Raw genomic sequence first — 25,822 nt, forward strand, 5'->3', positions numbered from 1 at the left:
GATTCTGCTCAGAACTCAGAGGCCCAGAGAACTCTGCAAGCCATACTACCAATGCCATTCCTCTTCAGTCATCAAGTTACTACTCAATTACTCTTTTAATTACCTTTATTATAATTTGTTTTAATTACTTTCACTCAAGTAAGAAACAATTACTCATCTTTACTAAAACCAGAAGCAATTTATAACTTGTACTTCTGTAAATATTATATATTGCCACCTACTTGGGCCCTATTCTCCGGATTTAGGACTGCTAGACAACATTAAGATCTTTATCCAGCTCTTCTTGAGTCCTTCATAATGTTGCACTAACAAGTACGGTCTGGGAAAATGCTTCTGGAATCACCTCCTGTCTTTTAAGATAGCATCAGAATGGTTCCAGCAATTATTTTGTCAAGCAAAGCAATTCTACTGAACTACCTGCATAATCTGTTTTGAAAGTAATAATAACAATGAAACAGAAGATCAGCACAGGAACTGCTTCAACAGTTCCTGACTCCTCAGTTAAATTACTCTACGGAAATATTAATTTTACTGAGCTTTTCCTCTTTCTGCTGATCCCTTAGCAGATAGCTGGTCCTTTTACTGGTGCACTTGTGTACCTGAACCTCATTGCTTGTGTCATTTCAACTGCCTGTGTGTGCTCACACAGTGCTACAAGGAGGAGGAAGCCCCAAAGTGGCCCCGGTTGCATCCAAAAGGACAGGCTGAAATGTCATTTAGGGCTTTGCTATTCCTTACAATCCAGTGCTGAATGGCAATGTAGAATACAAGTTACAATTCCAGATTTTCTGGTGGTAAAATGAATCCTGGGAGAACAGACATCCTGGTACACTGCAGGTTTATTCTGGATCCTATTTCCTATCCCCTGCTTCCAAACACACACTCTTGCTGCCTTTTGATTCAAAACGTCAGCCAGTTTTCTGGGTTCTGAGTTTTGCCAGGGAGAAGGGGGAGCTGACTGTGGGGCAATTACTGTGTTTCTTTCCTTTATTTCCAGACAGATTCTCTTTTTCTAAATACAAGAAAAATCAAAACAATAGCATATAATTCTACAGATCTCACCCTCAAATCTCTCCTATGCAAAACCTGATTAAAAATCTCTTTTTCTTTCTCAGCTTTTTCTCAGGTCACAGTACGAGACTTCTGTGGGTGTGCCCTGTCTCATATTTATTTATTTATCTATGTGATGTTTCTGCCTCCTTTTGTAAGGACAAGCCAAAAAGAACAAAGCACACCCAACAAATTCCTCTGTTGATATATGCTTTCTTTTGGATGGAGCCAGCTGGTGTTTCACCGGCTTTTTTTCCATTAAAGTGTTTAGTAACTTCTTACTCTTAAATGAGGAATCTTATACATAACAATATGCTCATCCTTGATGAGTGTCCTGATAAATCCTGATTTTTTACCGCAATATAGAAATTCAGGCCAAATGGGGAAGAATATAACAAAACAATCCTTTTATTTTTCATCTGAATTTTGCAGAGTTTTCATATGTGCTTAAATTAGCTTTGTAGACTGTACTTCCTTTGGTCTTTGTCTTCTCTTCTGTTTATTTATACTATTTTAGCCCATTCAGCAATATTCAACAAATAATCATTTCCTTTCTGTTAAAAACTGCCATTGTACAGTGTTTATTCCAGTGCATGTTTACTACTGTTTTAGCTAAAAATCACCATCACCACCAGCCTGAGGAAGCTTAATTCAATAAGTTGTTAGTGCAGCCTGGTTATTAAGAATTTAACTCACAGAAATCAAGAAAATTAAAGTAAACACATCTACAGTTTGGCTATGTAATATATGCAATCCTGCACGAAATGAAAGTCAAGTAATTTATTATTTCTATTACACATTGCATACAGAATCAAAATACTCTTAATTTATTACCATTTTTATAAGCATGTGACAGAAGGAGCCAACAGAAGTGTATTTTCCATTGATACTGAGCCAATAAGCCTGATTCAGCTTGAGGCTGATTTCCAGTTTGCAGACTCAATAGATGTCCAGTGTGGAAGAAGGGCTAACACATACTTTTCCAACAGAAAACTCCTCAGAAAAGACAGAAAACATCTTGGGATTTTTGAGATATAAAAAAATTAATGTGTCCTGCCCATTCAAAAGACAAAAGATTTCTTAGTATTCACTGAACAGAATTGTTCTTTCCTTTTCTCAGAATGAAAATAATAGTGCTTTACGAGATTTTATCCTAGAATGACTGTGGCATGCAATGTCTTGGCTAGCCAGTGATGAGAGCAGCTTACAAGATGAACTCACTGCCAGATATTGTCTTGCTCTGGTCCACCTTTAATATGCTACTCATGCAGGTGTCCCTCTGCCACTGCAATTTTCTTGCTGCCTCCCCTATATTCATACCAGTAAGATGTTCTTCCTTTGAAACAACTTTGCTGTACATACTCATCTCATCTGAAAAGCTTTAAATCATCCTGGGACCTCCTTAACAAGACAGACTCTAACACACAGTCTTTGTTTAAACTTTTGTTGGCAAGTTCCTCATGAGACATACAGTAAATTCAGTCAAATGAAAAAGCAGGTCACCCCACTGTACCTTGCCACTGAATCATTGCATACCTCCCATTCCTGCGCTTCAGATGCAAGTACACTTTGCCACTCCATTACATTTTAACTATTTTCCTTTCATAAAGGGAGTCCAAAACATGACCAAATCAAAGTTTTACACTTCTTCTGTCAGTAAGTTTTATAAATTCTTGTCATAAATGAAAGCTCTGTTACGAAATGAGGTCAATAAAGGGCTCCTGTATTAGGTCACTGAAGAGCTCATGCAGCAGGTGTTATACAATGTCAACTAGTCAAAGTGAGCTGCCAGCAGTAAACCATGACAATGACAACAGAAATTATAATACCACGTAGCTGCCTCACAGTTGTTTGGAGTTTTCTACAAAACCCAGCACTTTTCATGCAAATATGAAGTCAGAACCTGTTAACAATAATGTATGAAAATAACATACTGTTTTGCCACAAACAAGCATTATGCTAATGCACAAAGCCTAAACACTCTTTTGGACTAGATAATTATCCCCTCTGTATTTCTGGAAAGGCAGAATCGCACAAGGGAGAACTGCACTAGCTTAGGCATGTGGTCAAATAGTGGCCCAACTGAGACCTCAGTGCTTGTGGGTACATTTTATTATTGCTGTAACATAAGAATAATTTGTGGTAGCAAGCGACAGAACCTTTATTCTGCAAACTCCTATAATACTGCTTTAATTTTCATTCCCAGAGTTTTCCAGACAGTGATTGTAGTCTATAGCAGAGCTGAGCCAGCATCACACAGCACCAGGGAAAAACAGAGCATTAAAACAAATAATGGACACAGGCTGTCACAGGGAACTCAGAATGAGGATAGAGAGAGGTCAAGCACCAGGAAGAGGTCATTTTATGTAAACAGAAGTGGAGAGCACCAAATTTAGTCAGCTTATTATTTATCTCATATTACATTTTGCCTGAACATTTGGCTGTGGGACACAAAAATGCTAATGTGCCTCTGTGGATATTCTTGAAAGCATAATAAATTTGAAGAGTAGATAGATAATCTCATAGAAATAAATACTTTGGACCATGCTGAAAATGGCACTCAGGACAATACCACTTAGACATTAGAGATATTACAATAATTGGTTTCATGTAAAACAGATCGCTAAAGACATTGGATTAGCTCCCAGGAGTGTCCTAGAATACATCGTTGAAGATGAGTTCTTTAATTGAATGTGTATAGGAACAGATATAACAGCTTGAGCCATACACAGTATGTCACAAACCTTAACAATTATGGCTATGTTTCATTTTGCACACCATTCGATCCCCATAAAATATCTTGCTTCAAATTTAAAGGTACAGAATCCAATGTATTTGCTTAAGTGGATTTTTATATTCTTTGAGGAAGGAAATACATCCTTCTGATTTTTACTGAAAAAGTCCTGTACAGTCCTGGAGCAATATAAATAATAAATCTCTCTCTTACGCATTTATAAAAAGTCCATCAGTATGATACATATTTAACATACATGCACTTTAAATTTCATTATATATGTATGTGAAAATTAACTCCACTTTCTGGGTTTCCATAAATTGTTCTGTATAACTGGTTTAAAAATATGGGCTACATATTTTTATTTTCCATTTTTAATTTTTTTCTCATTTTTTCAGTTTATTTATAGAAGCTGAAAAACTGCTTTTAGCTACCTTTATCCTTTTTCTACTTCAGGAAAGTGGTATGCCTCAATTTTTTTAAAAGGAGTTGTGAATATCTAGACTGGTTTTTTGGTTTAGTGCAGGAAATTAAGAATTTTAATTGGTAGAGTGTACCTACCCTTTTCTGGTTTTGCACTCGTACATGTGGAAAAGTAAATGCAGAGTAACTCAAGCCATAAAGACCATGGATCAATCTGATCAAATAATCAGACATCCTGCATTAGAGAATTTCCTCAATTTTTTTTTTCAAAAGATAAGTATCATAAAACAAATAATCTCTACTGTGAACAACTGAGCACTGTAATGGCTCTCTTATCAGTGCTATCGTAAGACAATACCTTTGGAAATAAAGTGTTGTGTTGTCTGTAAGTGTAAAGATAATGAAAATATGTGAATGGAAATCATGTGATTTCCTTTGAATGTTATATTAAATCTCTTGATTCACTCTCATAAATTGCTTTCAAATTACTGCACTAATTCTTTTCCCTTGGTTAGAAATGAAACAATGTAGTATTTACTCAACAAGTTTTCCTACACTTTAAAAAAAAAAGCATCAGAAAAAGTCTGAGCTGCTTTCAAAATAGCATATGTTCTTTGAAGCATATACTGGAATTCTTTTTGTTTTTGCAGAATCTATTATTCTCTTACAGGACAAGAATAAATTGTAAAACCATAAATGTCAAATTAGGTTGCTTGCAGTTTACAGCAGAGTAGCCTCATTCCAGAGGCGTTCAGAAACCACAGGAGGGAGTGGATTGCATCAGCTCTCAATCCAGTGAAGATACTTTCCATGACTCGCCATTCATGCACACAGCAATTGTTGGGCAAATCCTCATGCTCAGCTTACTCTGACCCACATGGATAGTTTAGTTATGTGGAGCCAGATTTCCTTCATGAACTGCTACTTGGGATGCTGATGCAGAGGAATTAAGGGGCTGCCTCAGGCTCCTCACACACATCACAGAAAGCAACTGCACTGCACACAAGCACTGCTGCTTTTGAATTCTTAATGGCAAGTCAGTTATTGGCATTTATTTTTTTATTTCCTTCATACGATGTTGTAAATGTTCATATTAACATAAATGAAGGATTTTTAAAATTATTTTTAATCATCTACTACCTACCAAGCAACACGTCGGCATGTGATTTGTTTCTCTTCATAGATAATACGCTCGGAGCCTTTTGTGCTGAGGCATGAAAAGTTAATTACTTGCAGCACAGGGTATATATTACATCTCCTTGGATTCTAAGTGTTAGTATTTTCTGCATGGACTATTTAAACCATTTTTTGAGGTAGTAATATTTGTCGTTGTTGTTATTTTAATGTACATTATGATTGTGTCCCTTTTTTGTCCTAGCTGGATTTTAGCAAAGGATTATTTTGTCTTATTCCTTTGGGTACTGGTGACACACTCCTTTAGCCACTGAGAACCATGTATTCATTACACTTTTCACTATCTTTTAGATATTAGATAGTGACACCAAAAGAAAGATTGTGAGACACCTTAAGAGAGTTAGTGTAACTGTTCAAACACAAATAAAGGTGATGTAAAAGGACTGAGTTTTGTGGCATTCACAAGTCTGTACATTTCTACTGAAGTTCGTCACTGTCTGCCACTAATCCTACAAAGCTGGGTAGGGATCAGCTGCTGATAACACCAATGAAAGGGGGTCTTTGTTATAACACTCTTGTTTTTTGTACATATTGAAGACCTTGTGAGCCTCATTCAGATTGTCTGTTACTTAGCAAACATTACAGTGTATATAATGCAGTGCTTCAGACAAATCTGTGTTTTCTCAGGGTTTTTTCCCTGTTATTTCCATTTATCAAAAAAGTTTTTATTTATAATTCCTGCTTATGATTTAATTCGCTATCCACAATAAATGCCCCATAAATAAACATTTGATTTTTTTTGGCTTTCTCTTTAGTGGTAAAATAATGATTGCATTGATAAAGTTCAAAGCCAGAGTGTTTTGCTGTGGTGGATTTATTATTACCATTATAAACGTTGTCTTCAAAGAGTTAAAGTTAGTTAGTTATCCCAATTCTTCCTGTTTAATGAAATTATTTTGTTTCCTTAAACTGTGTTTAATAAGTAATAAGGGAGACTGGAAAATTAACACACATCTTGCTGCACTGATTTAGTTTTATTTCATTCTTTCATTCTGTTTTCTCTCTGAAGTCTACAAGCCTTCAGGTCCTGTCTAATCTATTCATTTCTGACATGCACACTTTCTACTGCCTAAGCGCCTGTGCTGTTCTGAAACAGCCTCAGAGATTATTTAAATCCATATGCTTTGCTTTTTCAGCTGTTTACCATTTCCTGCATAATTTTATTATATACTCTAAAACGTTAAAATTGTACTCCAAGAAACTTCATTATCATATTAGGTCTAACTTAACACTGAACTGCATTATCCAAGTATAGTCCCTACATCCATTGTCCTGCAACTGCTGCTAGACCTTCCCCTGAATTCTGAAAGTGCCTGGCAGCAATTCCACACCCAGGGTTGCATTTTAAAATGGATAGCTACTAGTGTTGGAGGGCAGTGACCTAGTAATAGGTTGTGCATAAATAGGGAAGATGCAAGCAAAGCTAAGACTGTAATGCTGTGCTAAGTGCAATGAGAGTGGACTGCATAGTTATTTAAATGACAGTGCAGGAAACACAAAGGTGTGCTTAAAACCCACAAAATGCTAAATTCAAACCTACAAAGTGCTGTGAGTGAAGTGGCCAGATTTAGCAAAGTGAGGCACCAAAGCGGGTGAAAGGGCTGGAAGGTATGTCCGGTACGGAGTGGTGTGGGACACTGGGTTTGTCTAGTTTGGAACAAAGGTGGCTGAGGTGTCCTGAGGAGGGGACATGGAGACAGAGGTACTGAACTCTTTTCCCTGGTATCCAGTGACAGGACATGGGGGAATGGTTCAAAGCTGCTCCAGAGGAGGTTCAGACTGGACATTAGGAAGCATTTCTTTACAGAGGGGGTGGTCAAACACTGCAACAGGGTTAACAGAGAGGCTAACTAGCCAAGTACAAGTGCCAGGAGCACCTGCAGAGTACAATCTGGTTCAGGCAAAATTCAAGAGCAGAACCACTACTCTGAAGAGAGTTCCTTTCTGCACTGCCTAGGACCTGCCATGTCCCCTATCACCAAGAAGTTGTCCCACAGAGTAAACTAATGTTTCTTAGCATTTTCCATGGATTCCAGAACATCAGATGCAGGCAAGCAAAAAAATACAACAGAGGATGGCCCCTGAAAGGAATCCAAGACAGCTAGTTCATAGAATCATTGAATAGTTTGGGCTGGAAAGGACCTTAAAGATCATCCAGTTCCAATGTCCCTGTCTCTGGCAGGGACATCTTCCATTTGACCAGGTTGCTCAAAGTTGATCATGCCAGACATCCCGAATTCAAGGCAGGTGATCTGGCATATGTTTGAATAGGTGAGGTGAGGATTTTACCATACAAGGATATAAGACTCCCGGCTAGAAGACTTATTTTTGTTTCTAAATGTATTCTCCACTTTAAAGGTCATCATATTTTATTTAACAGATATTCATGAAGTGCTTGATCACATATGCTACACTCTTGATTGCAAGTCTGACTCTCAGAGACAAAATAGAGTTATGTACTTTGGTTAAATTTTACTTTGTTTTGAGTCATGCCTCATTGCAACGGGAAAACTTTGAATTTCTATGCTTGTTTTCCATGTTAAAGCCAGGTGAACTTCAATCTTAGTTCTCCTTTTTTGACAGGCTTTCTCTACCCTGCATTTCATTTCTTAGTGTTCTAAGTAATTTTTTGAAGACAGAGCAATTTCTAGTTTCCAAATTCCAGTGGAGCAAGGGAGCACTGCTGTTTTCTGAACTGAGTTTCAGGAGTCTCTCTTTGACAGTAAATTTATGAAAGGAATAAAATTGCTTTGTGTTTGACAACAATACAGGCCTTTTTTTCCTTTCTAAAAATTTTTGAATCCGAGAACATTCCTCTTGTCTTTTCATCTTGTGCCCATGGGAACTAACGTCTCTTCACTCTAAACACAATTCAGTTGTCTTCCATGTAAGTGCTGTCATCTGAAACACTGAAGATTCTAGGTCAAAATTGCAATTCTCTGGGTCAAAATTGCAATTCTTTAATTTCTCAGAAAAAAATCACCTTATCACCAAGTTATACATCAGTGAGCTAACACAACAAGCAGTGTACTGGATATGGTGTGGTGAGTGCAAAGTGGCCCACAGACTGCTGACTGTGACTATTTTCATTGGTGATCTAGAGCTCTAGTATCAGAATAAGACCAAAAAGGCATGTCTGTGGTCAGAATAAGATCAAAAAGGCATGTCTATGGAAAGGCAGTCTCCCTCCATTGTGTAATATCTAGACACAGCTGAGCTGCTGACAGGAAGGATGTGGTTCAGCATGACATGAGGCTTGAGAAGTGACCCTTCATGATGTGCTCGTTCTTGTGAACATTGTGACCACAGTGGTATTTACAATTGCTTGGGTACTAGAGAGACTGAGTTTCCCTCTGCTGATGCTACTCGCCACCCCTTGTGTCAGCAGGTTGGTTTATGGGCCCAGCACAGGGACTGAACAGTTGGGGTGGTTAGGGATGATGCCACAGGGTGAGGTAGTGGCTCATCCACGGGAAACACAGTCTCCACAGGATGAATGTTAGAAGAACCTTTCTGGGACTGTAGCAAGATAACTGTTCAGCAGTTGGAATCCCTGAGGGTTTCCCATCTGATGTGTGTTCCAGAGATGGCCCAGGGGCCTGAAGCTTGATCCACACAACACAATCCAGCCCAAGGCGCCATGAGAGGGATGGTGCTTGGGAGCATCCTGAAAGAGCAGTGCAGACACATCAAGTCTGACCCACTGAAGCAAGCGCTGCATTCTGAAAACCTGGAAGTTTCGTGTATAACACACGGCAGTGCACACAACCATTCAGGGCATACCTTACAAATACTGTTGCTCTAAGATACCAATGCCAAATTCAAATCAATAAATATGGTGCTGTTCTGCCAAATCTCAGTAAGCAAAATTCTGATAACACTGAAAGGTGTGCAGATGCAGTCAACACTGAAAGGTGTACAGACGCAGTCCTGTCCAGTCTCACCCTTTCGGTAGCAGGCTCCCCACTGCTGGTCAAAAAAATAACTTTTGGGAGTTTTGAGGGAAACAGCAAAAATGCCAACATTCTTCTCCATGTTTTCTTTCTTGTCTTTGTCTACATGCTACCACTTCAGTTGCAGGTGTTGTTGTGACTATTAATACTAGGGAAAATAAATCTTTATAAATTCTCCACAAAATTCTGAGAGCAAGGCAAGGGAACATGATTACATAGAGTGGGAAAGGCATTCAATCACATGTGCTTGAAACAGAGATTCTTTAGTAGGCACTTCCAAATGCAAAAGGGTGTGGAAAGACCTAAAAAAACTTCTCTGAATTGCCTTTTAAATTTGCAGAATTTGCACTTATTTGTATAAATAAATAACTCTCTGGAAATAGACCTATGAGACCAAATACATTTTCAAATAGGAATTGTTTTCAAGCTAATTAAAAAAAAAAAAGAGCAGACACACTTTCTATTCCAAAGCTGCTACATTCTGTAATTGGTATCATTAAAACATGATTTAGACTTCCAGTATAATAGGAGTGACTTCAAAATCACCAAATATCTGCTCTTTCACATGTTAGTACCTTTACAAATCATGAGGAGCCTTTCTCCAAAACTGTGGTAAAAATTTCTCAAAAGTGCAATCTGTTTTGAAACTGTTTCTGGGAAAACTCAAGACCAGGAATTGTTACCTCATGAAAAAAAAGTAAGACTTGGAATAAAACATCAGGATCCACTAACAAGGCTCACCACACAGTGCTTTACTTATCTGCTGTGAGTTATATGTATTACATAAATTTTCTGACTTTAACAACTACCTGCCTGAAAATTGTCACCCAGTAATTAGCAGCTGGCAGACTAGATTTATTTGCATGCTTATTTTTAAAGTTCAAAGATAAGTGATGAGGCTCATAAGATTTTCTATGAACCACCTTCTTGTTGTGTTCCCTCAAATCACCTTTAATAGAATTAACAAATACACCTCAGACTCCTTGTAAATACTGAGTACACACACAGAAGGCCAAGAAAAAATATTTCTTCAAATTATCTGAAGCTATCAAAGAAAGAAATTCTGTGAAAAAAACATTGATATCAAAGAAAGATAGAGTAAATACTATGAAACAATCTGTTATTGAGCTGGTTAGTGAAGGGCAGTAATGACATGACTGCTGTGGGGGGAAAAAAAAGCCTTACCACATTTTCAGTCCTATCCTAGGCAGCTGCTTGAGGGATCATGGAATATGCTAACCAGATCATCATGTTCTCTCCCTGCTATTCTCACAAATACTTTAGCATGTCCTCTCATTAAGAAGACATTCATTTTGCCTCTCATCCATGACCTTAACCTCCAACTCCGAACTGTTAAATTTCAAGGACACGAGGTCTGGTGCACTTTCTGTTATGCTGACCCTCATTCCTGCAATAATTCCCCCTTAAACATCCCAATCTATCTCATAATCCTTCTTGAAAACCCTACTCAAAATGCCTTAAGAAACATTTGGGTAACAGTGTGTGAAGATCAAAGACTATAATACAGACCAATAGTGATCCAGTATTTCCTTATATTCAATCAATTGCCTTTGATTGGCTAATTTTAGCTACTGAGATCTCCAGAGGCATCCTTATTGTTCTGTGTTTCTGTAGCACCTGGTCCTTAGTTTAAATTCTTACTGGCAGCGATGCAAATAAATATTTTGACATATAGATAAGATTTCTAAAAGCTCAAAAACAAACAAATAAAAAGATAAGAAAATCAGGTATTTCTAAAACTATCTTAATATTTTGAAGGTCTGACGTTATTAACAACACTGACTGATGTAACCATTATTGCTGGTTTGAAGTCAGCGTTGGAAGAAATGTTTGTACAAATCAAGTGTTCTGATACATGGAGTGGTAGTCTGTGCATATCCAGGAGACATTAAAAGCTTTTCAGCAATGTGAAGAGTTTGTATCTTTGGAAAAGGTTTTTGTTATTTTGTTATTTTGTTATTTAGCAGACCTTTAACTGAGTGACTGCTAATGACATTTTATCTAGCAGTAATTGTAGATAAGAGAGAGAGAGGGAAAGAGGGAGAAAGGAAGAAAGAAAGAAAGGAAGAAGGAAAGAAAGAAGAAAAGAAAAGAAAAGAAAAGAAAAGAAAAGAAAAGAAAAGAGAAGAGAAGAGAAGAGAAGAGAAGAGAAGAAAAGAAAAGAAAAGAAAAGAAAAGAAAAGAAAAGAAAAGAAAAGAAAAGAAAAGAAAAGAAAAGAAAAGAAAGAAAAGAAAAGGAAAAGAAAAGAAAACCAGAAGAGGAGAAGCCATGGTGAGCGGACAAGTGAAAAAAACCTAGAGACAAAATAGTAGTACCAGATCCTGCACAAGCAAGCCTCATTCACAGCTTTCTTGTAATCAAGTCATTCCACTTCAACAGAATCCTGTTCACAGATTCAAAGAATGGGACTGGGTGCTGAAATTAAGTGTCACTCATAGATACCTAGAGGCCAGAGTGGACAGGTAGATGATTCTGAGTATGATTCTGGGACCAGAAAGTCTAATGATACTCTTTGGGGTTGTTCAGTCTGGAGAAGAGAAGGCTTAGAGGCGACCTCATCACTCTCTTCAACTACCTGAAGGGAGGTTATAGCCAGGTGGGGGTTGGTCTCTTCTCCCAGGCAACCAACAATAGGACAAGGGGACATGGGCTCAAGCTCTGCCAGGGGAGGTTTAGGTTAGATGTTAGGAAGAAATTCTTTACAGAGAGGGTTATCAGGCACTGGAACGGCCTACCCAGAGAGGTGGTGGATTCACCACCCCTAGAGGTTTTTAAAAAGAGATTGGACGTGGCCCTTAGTGCCATGATATAGTAATTGGAGTTGGATCAGGGGTTGGACTTGATGATCTTGGAGGTCTTTTCCAACCCAATCTATTCTATGATTCTATGATTCTATGATTCTATGATTCTTGAATGTAACAGTGAGGGAGGAGAGAACCAGGATAATAACTTACTGAGCTGTTAGAACTATAAAAACAATGGGCTGAGAAAAAAATCCTTTCAGTGACAGACACAGGACTCACACACACTAATACATTAATAAGAGTGTTACTGTAGAGTAGTGAGTTGCAACACCTCAGTTGACTCACAGTCATCATCTGTGTACTCAATTTTGGTTTGTGGCCAATGCAAAGCAATTCAAATTAATTCTGCCCTCTTTAAAAGAGGGGAGTTTATCAGCTTGGTTTATCAAGAAACAAAACTGGGAAATTATTTCATTATTATGTAGAAGAATGCTCATGGGGAGAAAATCCTGAGTACCAAATACCTCCTTAACCACTGAAAAATTGTAATAATAAGCAACAGCTGGAAGACACAATCATTAGCTGATGGCCTAAAACACCAACAGAAGCAGTACATTATCCAAACCATTGAGTCTTGATATCAAGTCTAGATAACTTCTAAGAAGTTCACATGTCTTTAGCCTCAGAAAGAGAAGAGCTGAGTCAAATGCACAGTCTGTCAAGTAAAAAGGCCTAGCAGTTTCTTTGGGATGGCAAATTTTTTGATCTATTCAGTTAAAGATCAGAAGATCAGATATCACTGCAATCATCTAACCTCGTCCTGTGTATTAACAGAATATATAGAATTCAAAGATTCATTGTATGATGATGTTGTCTGCCCTCTTTTCAGCTAGGATAGAGTTAATTTTCTTCTTAGTAGTTGGCACAATGCTGTGTTTTGAATTTAGTATGAGAATAATGTTGATACCACACTGATCTACTTGTTGCTAAATAGTGCTTACTCAAAATCAAGGTCTTTTCAGTTTCCCATGCTCTGCCTACAAGAAGGTGCACAAGAAGCCAGGAAGATGCATAGCTAGGATAGCTGACCTGAACAGGCCAAACTGATATTCTGTACCATTAAACATTATGTTCAGTATGTAAATTGGGGTTAGCCAGGGGAACCAACTGCTGCCTGGAGGTGGGACAAGTATCAGCCAGCAGGTGGTGAGCAATTGTACTGTATATTGCTTGTTTATCTTGGGGTTTAGTCCTTTCTCTCTCTCCTTTTCAATAAAATTATTGTTATTATAATAATAATTATTACAACAATATTTTATTTTGTTTTCAGTAACAAACTGTTCTTAGCTCAACCCACGAGTTTTTTCTTTATTTTTTTTTGTTCTCCTCCCCACTGGGCAGAGCAGCAGTGAGTGAGTAACTGCGTGGTACTTAGTTGCTGACTGGAGTTAAACCATGACACAGTCTCAGTTTTATATACTCCAATATCAAACTGAAGATGCAACCACCAGAAGCTGCATTGATATGCTACAGATTTGGACTATACCTGATAGAAGAGCTGGTGCAAAAAGCTAAAATCTAGTAGTATTTGCCTTTCACACCCCAAGTTTTTCATCCCCTTCAAAATATCTAAATAAATATGCCACACTGGAAGATTCGGTAGGCAGATTAAGAATTCTAGTGTTTACTAAGTTGGGTAGTAGTGTGATAACTGTTGCTCTAAAGGCATCACCATCAGCTGGTGCAAAAATGAAGATGTAAGATCACATATATTTTTAGAAAGAATGAATATTTATACTCAATCTGGTCACAAATATACTTATTAATGATGTGACATACAAATACAAATATATAGTTTTAATGCATTAACAGCAGAACAATTTATACCTGCACATGCCCTACTAACTGAAACATGCACAAATCTTAACAAGGAGAGTGGCAAAGTTATATGGGGCCAGAAACAACAGTGTTAAAAGCAGAACAACAGTGGCGATTTTTATTGAAGAAAATAGGAACAATTAGAATGGAAAAACTAGTAAGAGTTAAAAAATGGAAAGAACATGCAGATAGTCACTGTTCATTCATCTGATTTACTACAACCAGTTAAATAAATATGGTTGACAAGCTTCATTATTTATGCTACAGGACCTAGCAAGGATGGCGAAGAGCAGTAACGTCTGGGTAGGCCTGCAGTTATTTATTTGGACATTTTACAAACTGCAGCAAAAGAGTACCTGCTTACTCATCTAAATTCCCTGGAAAGTTTTAAAACGCAGGAAGAAAGAATCACTTATATAGAAAGCTAATAACTGTATCACCAGAGGGGAGTGAAATAACCATGGGAGAGTTTTCGTGCCAGAATATGGACTCCCAGAGCTTTCTGTGTGAACAGGCTGGAAGTCCTAAGGGTTTGGGGGCCAAGAGAAAGTACTGTCATAGATCACGTCCCCCTATTCCCAATGCAAGCAGCACCATTCCCGCTCGGTGACACCCTGTCAATGTCCCTTCTGCTGCATCACTCACAAACGCCACCACTTGGGCTGAGTTTTGCCCTTTCTGTCTCGATTAATCCTTATGGCTTTATACTGAAGAACAAAGCTTCTCCTCTGATATTAGCTCTTCCTCATCGAGTACAGAAAAAGTGTTCTAAGAATTTAGATATAAACGTTACTTAGCCTAAAAGTATTTTTGCGCGAACCTCTTGGGAACGACAGCATTTCTGAACTTTAGCTCCTTCGAAACTAGACAGCGAACTCGTAACACAGATTAAACTGTTGAAATACAGATTTATGAGCTGTGGGGGAAGAGACTGTCCATGCACCTGCGGGCAGCCCCGGAGGGCACAGTGCGGAGACCTGTCCTGTGGGCTTCTATCTGCTCCCCCTCGCACCGCGCCTCACCTTGCCCTGCCCTTGGGTTTTTGTTGTTAAACACGATCTGAACCACACGGCTGGATTTGTCCTGCCTGTCGCTGGGATCACCCAGACGGCGCCTGCCATCTCCTGTCCCCTCGGGGCTGTGGAAGGACGGCGGGCGGGAGGGAGGGGGCGAGGGAGGGGGCCGCCATCTTCTCCAGGCGAGGGCCGGGGGCGAGTGCGCGGCGGCGGGTCCGCTCGGGGTGTGCGGGGAAGGCAGCTGGGTCGTGTGGCCGCGCCCCCGCCCCGTGTGTGTGTGAGGGAAGGAGGGGGAAAGCGAGAGGGAGAAAGCGAGCGGGAGGGCGGGGTGTGGAGGCAGCTCCTGCCGCTGGGCGTGTGCCCGGCCCCCGGTGCTGCGTGACCGCGCGGGAGGAGCAGGAGGAGGAGTGTGGGTGCGGGGAATTTCCTTGTGTGGCGGCGGAGGAACAACACCGCTCCAGACGGCGGGGCTGCGAGGAGGGCGCTGCCGCCGCCGCCGGTTGCCGAGCGATGTGAGGGGGAGCCCCCCCTGCGCCCTCCCCTCCCTGCCCCCGGAGCCGCCTGCTTTCCCCCTCCCTCCCCTCGCTCATCCCCGCCCCGCCATGCCGGACCAGATCTCCGTGTCGGAATTCGTGTCCGAGACCAATGAGGATTACAAGTCGCCCACCGCCTCCAACTTCACCACCCGGATGGCCCAGTGCAGGAACACGGTGGCGGCCATCGAGGAGGTGAGCCCGGGCGGGGGGCGCGGGGCGCGCAGCCCCCTCCGGCCTGGCTGCAGAGAACAAGGCGCTACCGGCGCTGGCTCCTGCCGCTCCCTCTCCCGCCCGGCCCCGAGCAGCGCCCTCGGCTGCCGCTCGGAGGAAATAGGGCTCGCCCGGGTGGAGAGGGGAAAGAAAAGGAGCGGGGGAAGGGCTGGGGCGCCGCTCCCCCGGCGCGGGGCTCCCGCTCCGCCCTCCCCTCAGCGCACGGCGGGGCAGGGGCGCCCCCCGCCCTCAGCCGCGGGAGCCTGAGCCGGCGCTTCTCTCTCCTGGTGCCGAGGAACCCCGATCCGGGCGGTTCCGTCCGTCTTCGTCCTACGGGGGGGGGAACTTGAACTCTGCAGCCTCCCTCCCCCCCAGCCCCTTCCTTCGCAGCGACACCTGAACCACCTCGGCCTCGCCAGCTGCCGAGGGGGGCTCGGGCTTTCCCTGTGTGTCCTTTCCCGGCGTGTGTCTGCCTGCCTCCCGGCACAGGTGGGATTTAATCCGCTTCCCCAGTTCCCGCACACACAGAAATGCAAACGTACTCCCCCCGGGCACACGGTTTAAGGCAGCCTTCCCTGCGGACCCGATCCCCCAGGGCCATGCCCTCCCCTCGGTGCGCGGGATCCCGAGCTCGCTGTTCTCTGCCTCCTCCGGGACAGCCGGGCTGCGGGTGCCTGGCGTGAGCCGCTTTTGTCTCGCCGAGAGCCGGTTGTTTTCTGTCTTTAAAGATACTCGGAACGTGCCGTTGAACCTGATGGCGAGAGCCCACCTTCTTCCCTCCCGCGGAGGGTAGCTACGAGCACTCGAGAGAGGGAGACTATTTTCCCTCCTGTTTCAAATCAGAGGGAAATCTGGGACAGGTCTGAACACAGTGAGAGCACATTCCACATCCCAGTCATACACGCACAATGAAATGAGAAGCGTCTGTGTATCTTGACTCCTCTAGCAGCTTCTCTGAAGTAACTTGGGGGGCGGGGGGGAATCTTACTTGTGCTGCAGATTAATTTGCTCCATCTACCTGTTACATCAGTTCTTACAGTGTGTGTTTAGTCGATTTGTTTTGCAGTAAGCATATATTTTGAAAAGAGCCTCTTCAGCGAAAAGAATCGTGTCAGTAGTTGATGTCCCCTCTTACAAAAGAACTACCACTAGCAATGGATTATTAATGTGTTTCAAGTGAACAAAACCCAGGTTAGGTCTTTAAACACCCTTTTCAGGATTTTCCTGTTTTACCAGTTCCCAAAACCACTAAAGCAAGGAATTGAATTCAAAATAATCTTGTTCCTGAGGTAATTTTCTGCCCTGCAAGCTTGCGCTTAAATGCCTGGATTTAATTATGCATTATTAACCCGATAGTCTTAAGATCAACAGTTCTGTAACAGACAACTTCTTCTTGAATATTTATAATAATGAATCATTTTAATTGAAAGGTAGAACCGCTTAATAATTGATTAACACAAAATCGAAGTTGGTATAAGCATTTGGGTCAAAAGCAATTTTGCTAGATTGAGAGACTTTTATTGCAGTTCTCAAAAAAAATTGGTCTTTCTCTAAGTTCCAATTTCTGAAGCTGTATGGTTGCAAAAATGTCATATAATTTCTCAGAAAAAAAAATGCAAAAAAGTTCTTTTTCATGTCTGATTATACAAAATTTATATGTGATGGCATGAAATTTGTAACATATCTTAAGGTTTTTTAAAGATTCAACTTACTATGTTGTGTCTTGAAAACAATTTTTTTTTCCATTAGGGGAATGATATGCATTTAAATATTTGAATTTAGTGGATTGGTATTTGGTTTTTAATGGAACTCAGTCAGTATGTTAAATCTTTCTTTGTATCTCTATATATTTCTTTTATTAGATGCTATCTGCTAGCTTAGGTACAAAACCTATATTTTATAATAATGATGATAAAGAATGGGGCTAGTGTCTTACAGATCTAAGTAAAGTTTGCAAGGCAGGAGATGAGAGATTGCACTGGCAGTAGTTGTTAAAAGTATTGATCTATCTGGCACTTTTGGCAAAATATCAGCAATTGCTGCCTGTTTGTGCTGCTGTCCTAAAGCATGTGTTGAAATGACTACTGAATCCTTTTCTTTGTGATTTATCAAGAGCAACAAAGACACTTTCATGTTTTCAGAATGTTGAAATCTTTTTTCAGACTTAGAATTCTTTGGTTTGGAAATACTCAGGTCCTTTAGCATTTCGTGCCTGGTTTTTCAGGTTAAATGTGATCCTTGGATAAAAAAGCATCTATAAATTGTGTAATAGAGAAGTCAGGGCTCAGCACTTTTTTTTCTGAAAGGCTGGGCAAGAAGTAGATCGTCAGCTTGTTATGAACTAAGACTTAGTAAAGAATGCATGTAAAAATGTACAGGGAATACAAAGAACCTATGCATTTCCAGTGGCACAGGTACTGTGAAGCATTGGTTTCCAGTTCACACTGCTCTCTTGAAGCAGACAGCACTCTCCTGGAAACTGGGAGGTCTGGCTGTGTATGACTGAGGGAATGTGTTACTTAAAGCAGTTAATAGGTGAGTTGAGCCCGGCTGGCTGCTGACTTTGTGTATGCATTGATTGTAACAAGCGACTGTAAGAGCTGCTTTATTAACAAGACAGTTAAGGTTTCGTTTCCCAGAATATTGTATACATTTATTAAATCAATAAATTAACTGGTTAATACTGATACTTAGAGGATGTCTCTTTACTGTTATTCCCAGAAAATCTGGTTCTGGAATAGAGTATACAACTGCCTGCGTGAAGCCAGCTCTAGTCTCCCAAGCCTGGTGCTCCCTTGGGAGCTGGGGAGGCAGTGCAGAAGCACAGGATGGGGATGCTACTGTAGCTTGATAGCCTGGACTCCAACTCTGTGCAAACACAGATATCTGTTTCCACATCCCACTAGAATGTCTTTTGCACTTAACATTGCTGGCTACCAGTTTTCTAAGTCTGTCTTAGTTAATTAGCAGGTATCTTAATACTGTCTCAAAAGTTTAGTTAATGAGGCCTGGCTTTCAGTGGTGGAGTGGAAGAGGCTTGTTAAATGAGGAAATCAATAAGATGCTGCACCATTAAAAGTGTATAATTTACCACTATGTCTCTGTCAGCGATGGTATCGCTGGAAATGTGGGTTTGGATTAACTGACCTCTGTCGGTTTCACGATATGGTTGATTCTTAGTATCAGTTGAAAATACTTCTAGTTTTACTGTTTTACGTGATTATATAGACTGATCACAGACCCTGGATCATGGCCTTTGAGATCACCAGAAGCACCTGCATTGCAGTTTGAGAACTGGTGCCTGTTCAGACACTTGGAGAAAGAGAATATGATTCTTCGCTGAATCTGATTCTTTGCTCTCAGTAGTGGAAAAGGGATTAGGAAAGGCATGCTTGTGGAACACAAAGTGATTTCAAAGGAAAAGGAATCACATCATTTCTGCATTGTTCTCAGATTAGGTGTTGCTTAGCAAAATGTTGGGAATCTTTAGCTTCTGCTAAAACAAAAGTACAAGTGAGCAATATATGTCATAGGCTCTTACAGGTTACTGTTTAATCTTTACACGTGTGATTATGACTAAGATTAAACAAGTTTTAATTGAGAGAGCGCAGAGCATGGTCACGTGACTAGGGGAGGGGTAATCTGGTCTGACAACTGCAGTCTTTTTAGTTGGCTGTTTCTGTTAAAGGTCCCAGGATCTAAAAATGTGTGGTGACCATTTTTAAGCTGTGAACACTTAAAAGTCTTGGTTTAGTACTGCTATTGCTTAGAACACACACTTCTCTCTTTTATATGCTGTAAGTTAAATAAAATAGTACCTAAACACTAATGAAGCCTCCAAAGTATCCTATAATAGCTGTGATCATTAAAGATATTTAGGAATTAGTTTAAAGAGTAATTTAATGATTAGAATCCAAGAGGAAAACAGTGTAGCAGGCTGCTCATGTGCTGAAGACATTTCCATGTAAGTCAGGACTTGGGGTGCAAAGTTTACCTGCCTTAAACTTCACTGCATGCACAGATTTCCCTGTGAAGCGAGGAGAATGGACACATAGATAGAAGTTTAATAGGTAAATGGAACACCCTCCCCAACATAGTAATGCTTGCCCCTGGGGTGAACTTGTTCTGAGAAGTGGACAGGACAGAGATGTGGTGGAAAGATGTAAAATGTACAACCTAAAGAAACAGTATAGTAGTACCAAAGATGATCTTAGTTTTCTGGGTAGAAATAAATTTCAATTGTTATAGTCTGTTTAAAAGCCATTCTCCAGGAATCTTTATAAAAGCTGAGAAATTAATGTTAAAGGCTTAACTTGTAATTTCAGATCTCTGCTTGCCTTTGTTTTATAGGTTCCATTCCTATAAATAGAAATTCAATAATTCTGTTATTTTAAAGACTTTGACTTTAAAAGACTTTGACTTTTTTTTAATTACCATTCCTAGGAATGCAGCATTTCATTTCAGTGTCAAATCCTTTTCTTCCTCACTGTCATTTATAACACAAGTATTTTCTGTCAGAAATGACAACAAGTTCTTGCCACCTAAGGCAATCCCACAGTTTTCAGCTGGCTTGGAGAGGTGTAAGGGATCGATGAATTTGACTCCCTCTTCTTTAATTCTCTCTCTCCATTTTAGTTCTGCAAAGCTAATGAGAGCAAGAGGTAGTAACAGCTTGGTGGGGTGGGGGAATACGGGTGGTCACATGTAGGTGCTTATGTTTTGCTCATTAGGTTTATAGGTCTGGAGTATTGTTTTCCTTTAGTTTATGATTGTGACTTGCATTTAAAAGTTATGTGAAGAAGATGTTTCTGTATACTTTGAGAGGCAGTAGGATATACCACATTTTGTAGTGCTTTTTGGGAAATTTACTACTTTATTTATATAATTCTTTTTAATAAAATATATCTTTGTGCCCACTACAATGTGCTCTTCAGTAGAACATACTTGCACACTTTTCTTACCTCATTATTAAATATAGTTCCATAAATGCATGTTGTTTACAACTTTTTTTGTGTTCCACTTCTGCTTCCTTTCTGGAACCATGATTCTCTGTCATCAGCATCCAGAGAGGTTTCTGGAAAAGTCATTATGACACAAAAGGCATGATGATTTCAAAAGGAGTGTGGGAATTCTTTTCTTTTTGAGAGGAATTTGGAGGATGGAAGTTGCAGAAATACAGGAGCTAAACTGTAGCTTTTCAGCTGGAGCTCGTCCATATTTTAAAATAGAGTTTAAACCTTAAAGCTTTAAAGTACAGACAATGTGCAGCCAGTTAAAGCAATGTGAAGCCATATAAGTACATTTCTGTGCACCTTATCCTGGTGCATTCGGTGATGCCTCTGCTTCATATTACTGAATACCCCCAGTCCTCATAGGAAGATCGATGAAAAATATGTACATTTCTGAAGTATTTTACTAACTGGTTTTTTTGTGTTTTGATTTTGCCATGGTGTTGCTGCATTTCTCAGAACTGTCTGTCTGGAGCTAGTGTACTTCATACTGATGCTAGAATAGAGTAAAAAATTCTCCTTAGCTTTAACCCACCTTCACTTCCTTTTCTCATCTTCCTGTTGTTCTCTGGGTACCATATTGTGCAGCAGTGGTAGGTAAAGGTGAAACTTTTGTTCGGGCCTTGCCAAGTGACGGGACAAAAGCCTAATCTGTGCTCCAGAGTGCTTACAGTCCTTATGGCAAGTGGACATGGCTGATGAATACAAGTGAGGAATCCCAGGAAACTTGGTGTACCTGACTAGTGTAGTGCGTTTGTAGCTGAACCACTGTGGTTTCTTTTTATTCATATGCATTAGGGTAGTGGTTCTTAAACACTTTAGTTCAACTCTTTAAGCTATTATTTTTTTATAATTTACACCTCCATATGTGTGTATATTTATACATATATATTACATACAACCATTCCCTGTCTAAACTCCTGCACTGCGGCTTCTGAGTCTCACTCTTGTCAGTCCACGTGATCTGTGTGCCCCATTTGCCCAGAAATGACCTTTCCACCTGAAGCTCCAGAAAGGTTGGGCCTAGCCCTGTTTAAGTGAGCTCTTCCCTCAGTTGTCTTGGGTATCAAGCTTGTCTATGCTTTCTCAATGTTTACAGGCTCTTTGTTTCCCTTAATTTCTTGAAACTCCTGTGTTACAGAGGTAACTGGTGCTTTGTCCTACCTCTGTGGAGGTCCCTGCCTTGGCCCAGCCCTGTCCAAGGTACTGGAGCCATGGCTGGAGCTCAGGTGGGCTTCATGCTAAGCTGGACTGTCTCTCATGGATAGGCCACAGGCAAGTCTTCTATTGTTCTCAGTCCTCACTGTCTCCAAATAAATGTTCTCTTCTCTGTGAAGTCGCTAGATAGGGAAGAAGCCGTGTTGTGGTCAGGCCTCTGTGCTGGCAAGCCCAGATGCTGCCTTTTAGAGAAGGAAACAGACAGAAGAGGGAGAGGCTGATATGAAAATGGCTGATTTAAAGACAGGAATAAAGTAGTTGTTGTGGAAACAAGTGAACTGTTTGTTGAATAGTTGAGACTCAATTAATTTTGTACTAAAAGCAAAACAAAGAAATTAAAAACAAGACAAAACAACTAAAAAAATTATTTAGGAAAAAAGTCATGAAACTGAGAGCTGGTGAGGTCAATAGAACTGAAGAGTATGTACTAAAGCCTAAAGAATGTTCATTAAGTATCCCAAGAAAGGGGAAAATTATGGGAAAAACTACAGACTTGAAATACTCTGAGAAGAATGTCACAAATGAGCTGAGCCTGTCAGAAATGCAAAGAAAAAACCAAGTGTTCAGAGGAAAGTTTTTTATTCAAGAGTATGTAAAGATAAAAGACAAATTTGCAAAGGTCAAGTTTCTTTAGGAATGACAGGAGGCAGTAAAGAAAACAAAAATGCTCTTTAGGCACATGGAGTTGTGAGGAGAAAAAGATAATATACAGAATGTAGTAATATTAAAGATGGTGTAGGTATTGCCAAATCTAAACAAGTGCTCTGCTGCAGTTTTTGAGCTCAGAGTGTGGGAGGAGGTAGAATGGATATCAGGAATAGAGAAGCAAGTAAGCAAGGCAATAAACAAAATTGTCAGCTTAAAGCACTCAGTTTGTTGGGGCTGGTTAACTTATTTTCCAGGATTCTGAAAGAACTAGGATGGTAACTAGCAAATACTTCTGACAAATCCTCTAAAGACTAGGATGATATCTGATGTAAGCACAGAGGGTTAAGAAGGCAGGGATGGAAAGAAGAGGAAAAAAACCCCTAGGAAAACAATGGTTGCAATGGCTGCAGAAATGCTGTTAAATTGAGGAAGAGAAGTGTTCTTACTCAGAGATTGCAAGTATCCCTGGATGACTGGCTAGCTTACAAAGTAACCAGTTCCCTTCCTGCTTCCAGAAATGCTTGAAAAATACTGTAAACATGCATTTACAGCAACTACCACTGCTATGCAAGAAGGCAGTACTTTCACATTTGTAGCATAGTCAAATGTGCAAGAACTTCACATCAGGAGAAATTGTGTGTCACCTTATTTACTCTTTCGTTGGTGCTGGAAGTTTCTTATGGGAAAACAGAATTACTGAGAATCATGGTTGTAAAGCTGTACATGGTGATTACACACAGGTTTCACGTAAAGTTAAAATCTCTGCTTTCGTCCGTTTTAACTGAGAGATTTTATTTTTTTTCCTTAACCCAGCTGGAAAATGTAGGTCTAGTTATGGGACAAACAGAAGATTGATGTTTGTAACTACTGACTTTATTGCAAGCTGATGGTAGGACTGTTTCTCTTTCTTTCATAGCCTTTTCCTCACAGTCTCACCGTTGTTGGCATCTTGCTCAAGCTCCTCTGTGTTCAAAGTGCTTCCTGTAGGTAGCTACTCTTAGTGGGGACAGAGACATAAGCTCAAAGAGTTTTGGTATTGGATATGAGATTTTCTGTGATTACAGTGACCACTGGCTTATTTTATTTGGACTAAATCTAGACTTCTTTCCTGAAGTTTACTTCAATATAGGGATTAAGTGGAGGAGTCTGTTTGGCTAGGAAGGAATAAAAAATGGGAACACAAGAAAAGGAAGACTCATGAAGTAATGGGCAGCTGAAATGTCTAAGAGGTAATGTGAGGATCAGTGAAACGTGAAGAGCAACAAAAGGGAATTTGATTTTAAAACCAAACTGAGAGTCTAGAGAGTTACCCAGAGGCAGAAGTACTGTGATGGTGTATAAGGAGGTGGAGGGTCAGGAACTGGCATGTGGACAGAAGCATTAAGGAGGGGATAAGGAAATACATCAAAAGTCTAAGGAAGTTCAGAGGAGTTGGAATTGACGGGAACTGCAAAGGAAGGGGGAGTGCGGCAGTGTTCATGTATGAAAACACCAGGCTGAGAATGTGGAGGGAGGGCTAATGTGAAAAGAATCAGTATGGTGAGGAGGTGGGCAGGAATATAGCAAAGGGATAGTGGTGGAGGACAGTGAATAATGGTGATCTTACAGCTACATCCTGGTGTGTAGTTTAGGAGAGTGGAAGAAGATTTCTGCATGTTATATATCCAGAAAATTGAATGTAGTACTAAGTATTATTCAGACATTTTATTTGGAAAGAGAAAATAATTTACCTTATGGGGGAGAATTTATTGATGGAGGAACTGAGATACATCATTGTAACTGAATAGGCTTTTTCAATGCTGCTTTGCAGGAAATTAGCTTGGATGGTGTGATTCAGTACTTTTCATCTCTAGTAGCAGGCTTTGTTTTCAAGTGAGTAGGTGTTGGACAGAATTTGAAAAATTTTCTTCTTTGTATATGTGAACTCTGTTTCACAAAAATATTTACTATGGAAGTCACATATTGTGCAGTGAAGTGTATTTCTTTGGAGTATATTCCTTAAGAGGTGGCTGTAAAAGTTAACGTGAAAAAAGCTATGGTATCAATTCTAGCATCTGATTTGTTAAACAAAGAAGAAATAAGAGAACTGAGAGGGAAGGCTGAAACTCTACTCCTCGTTGTCTTGGAGCAGTATGGTGTGTAGAACCATCTGCTGTTTGTGGACCCCTCAGCTATCCCTGATTAAAGATCAGATTATCAATGTAGTTCTAGTCTGAAATCTATAATTCTGTCTAGGCATTATGTTAAGTATGTGTGTAGATACATCAAAACAGCTGAAGTGATTAGAGCTGAACAAATTACTTTCACATTCCTGAAAGCTTTGTTCTACATTTAGAGGGCATACAGGAAGGGAGGATAGTAGAGAAGGGATGTGAACATTCGTATGGATTATTTTCTCATATTTTATGATTTCTGTTCCTTGTTAGTGGAAGATTTTTTTCCTAGAATATGCAATTTCAAGGAAACTTAGGCTGGATTCTAGGGAAGTAAACTTAGAAACAAATGCATCTACTAATCATTTTAAGCCCTTTCAATCAAACAGGATTACTGTTTGGCTATTGCAATAGGAGTGGAAATTTCCTTAGCACTTGCAAACATAGAGCCACTGCTCTGTTGGCACATGCAAAACATGCAGTATAGAGTCTTGCAAAGCACATGCTTTTAGTCATTTGTTTATTTCCCAGCACTGTAGGTGTATGTTACACAACACAAAACGTACCGGCAGAGTGCTCCTACACTTTGAGCTCCACGTAGACTGGATGCTAACTGTGCTGAAGAAAGTAGCATTGAAGAAGCAGTGAAGTAGTAAATCTATTGTAAGCTGCTTTCTGTTTGGTTTCATTCATTCCTCTGTTTAGTTCACTCTGTTTTGTGCTTAATGGTCTGGTTGTAGATGACAAGCTTTTAAGTATTTCCAGTCAGTCTTCTCTGTTTGAGGGATGGAGTGTTTGCCACTGCCTTCCCTGCCCCCCAGGCCATGTTGATGTGGTGATGGTGCAAGGACACACGGTGCTTGGTTACATATAGGTTTGAGTGCTTATCTCTTTGGCTTGAGGCAGTTGATTCAGTAGCTGTTTCCTATTTCATTTAAGAACAGAAGTTCTGATAGACCTGGACGTGCTTCTCTCTTCTAAATTGCTTCAATTTTAAATGCAGAAATTGTTCACTGTTTTGTCTTTAGGTAGCA

At 40.1% G+C, this 25,822-nt stretch overlaps 1 protein-coding gene across 5 annotated transcripts in view; it reads left to right on the forward strand.

The window, feature by feature from the left end:
• The first annotated feature begins 15,306 nt into the window (after positions 1 to 15,306).
• ASAP2 (ArfGAP with SH3 domain, ankyrin repeat and PH domain 2) overlaps positions 15,307 to 25,822 on the forward strand; it is an 84,980-nt gene continuing 74,464 nt past the window's right edge. For 3 of the 5 annotated variants that reach the window (XM_027641197.1, XM_027641196.1, XM_027641198.1), the window contains exon 1: positions 15,543 to 15,742. In XM_027641197.1, coding sequence (XP_027496998.1) covers positions 15,617 to 15,742 — 126 coding nt within the window. In that variant the 5' untranslated portion in view covers positions 15,543 to 15,616. Of the gene's footprint in view, positions 15,743 to 25,822 lie in introns of all 5 variants that reach the window. The other 2 variants (XM_027641199.1, XR_003527350.1) reach the window with 2 other exon arrangements.

The sequence above is a fragment of the Corapipo altera genome, unplaced genomic scaffold (genome assembly GCF_003945725.1).
Source record: "Corapipo altera isolate COAL_440 unplaced genomic scaffold, ASM394572v1 46, whole genome shotgun sequence".
Classification (NCBI taxonomy): Eukaryota; Metazoa; Chordata; class Aves; order Passeriformes; family Pipridae; genus Corapipo; species Corapipo altera.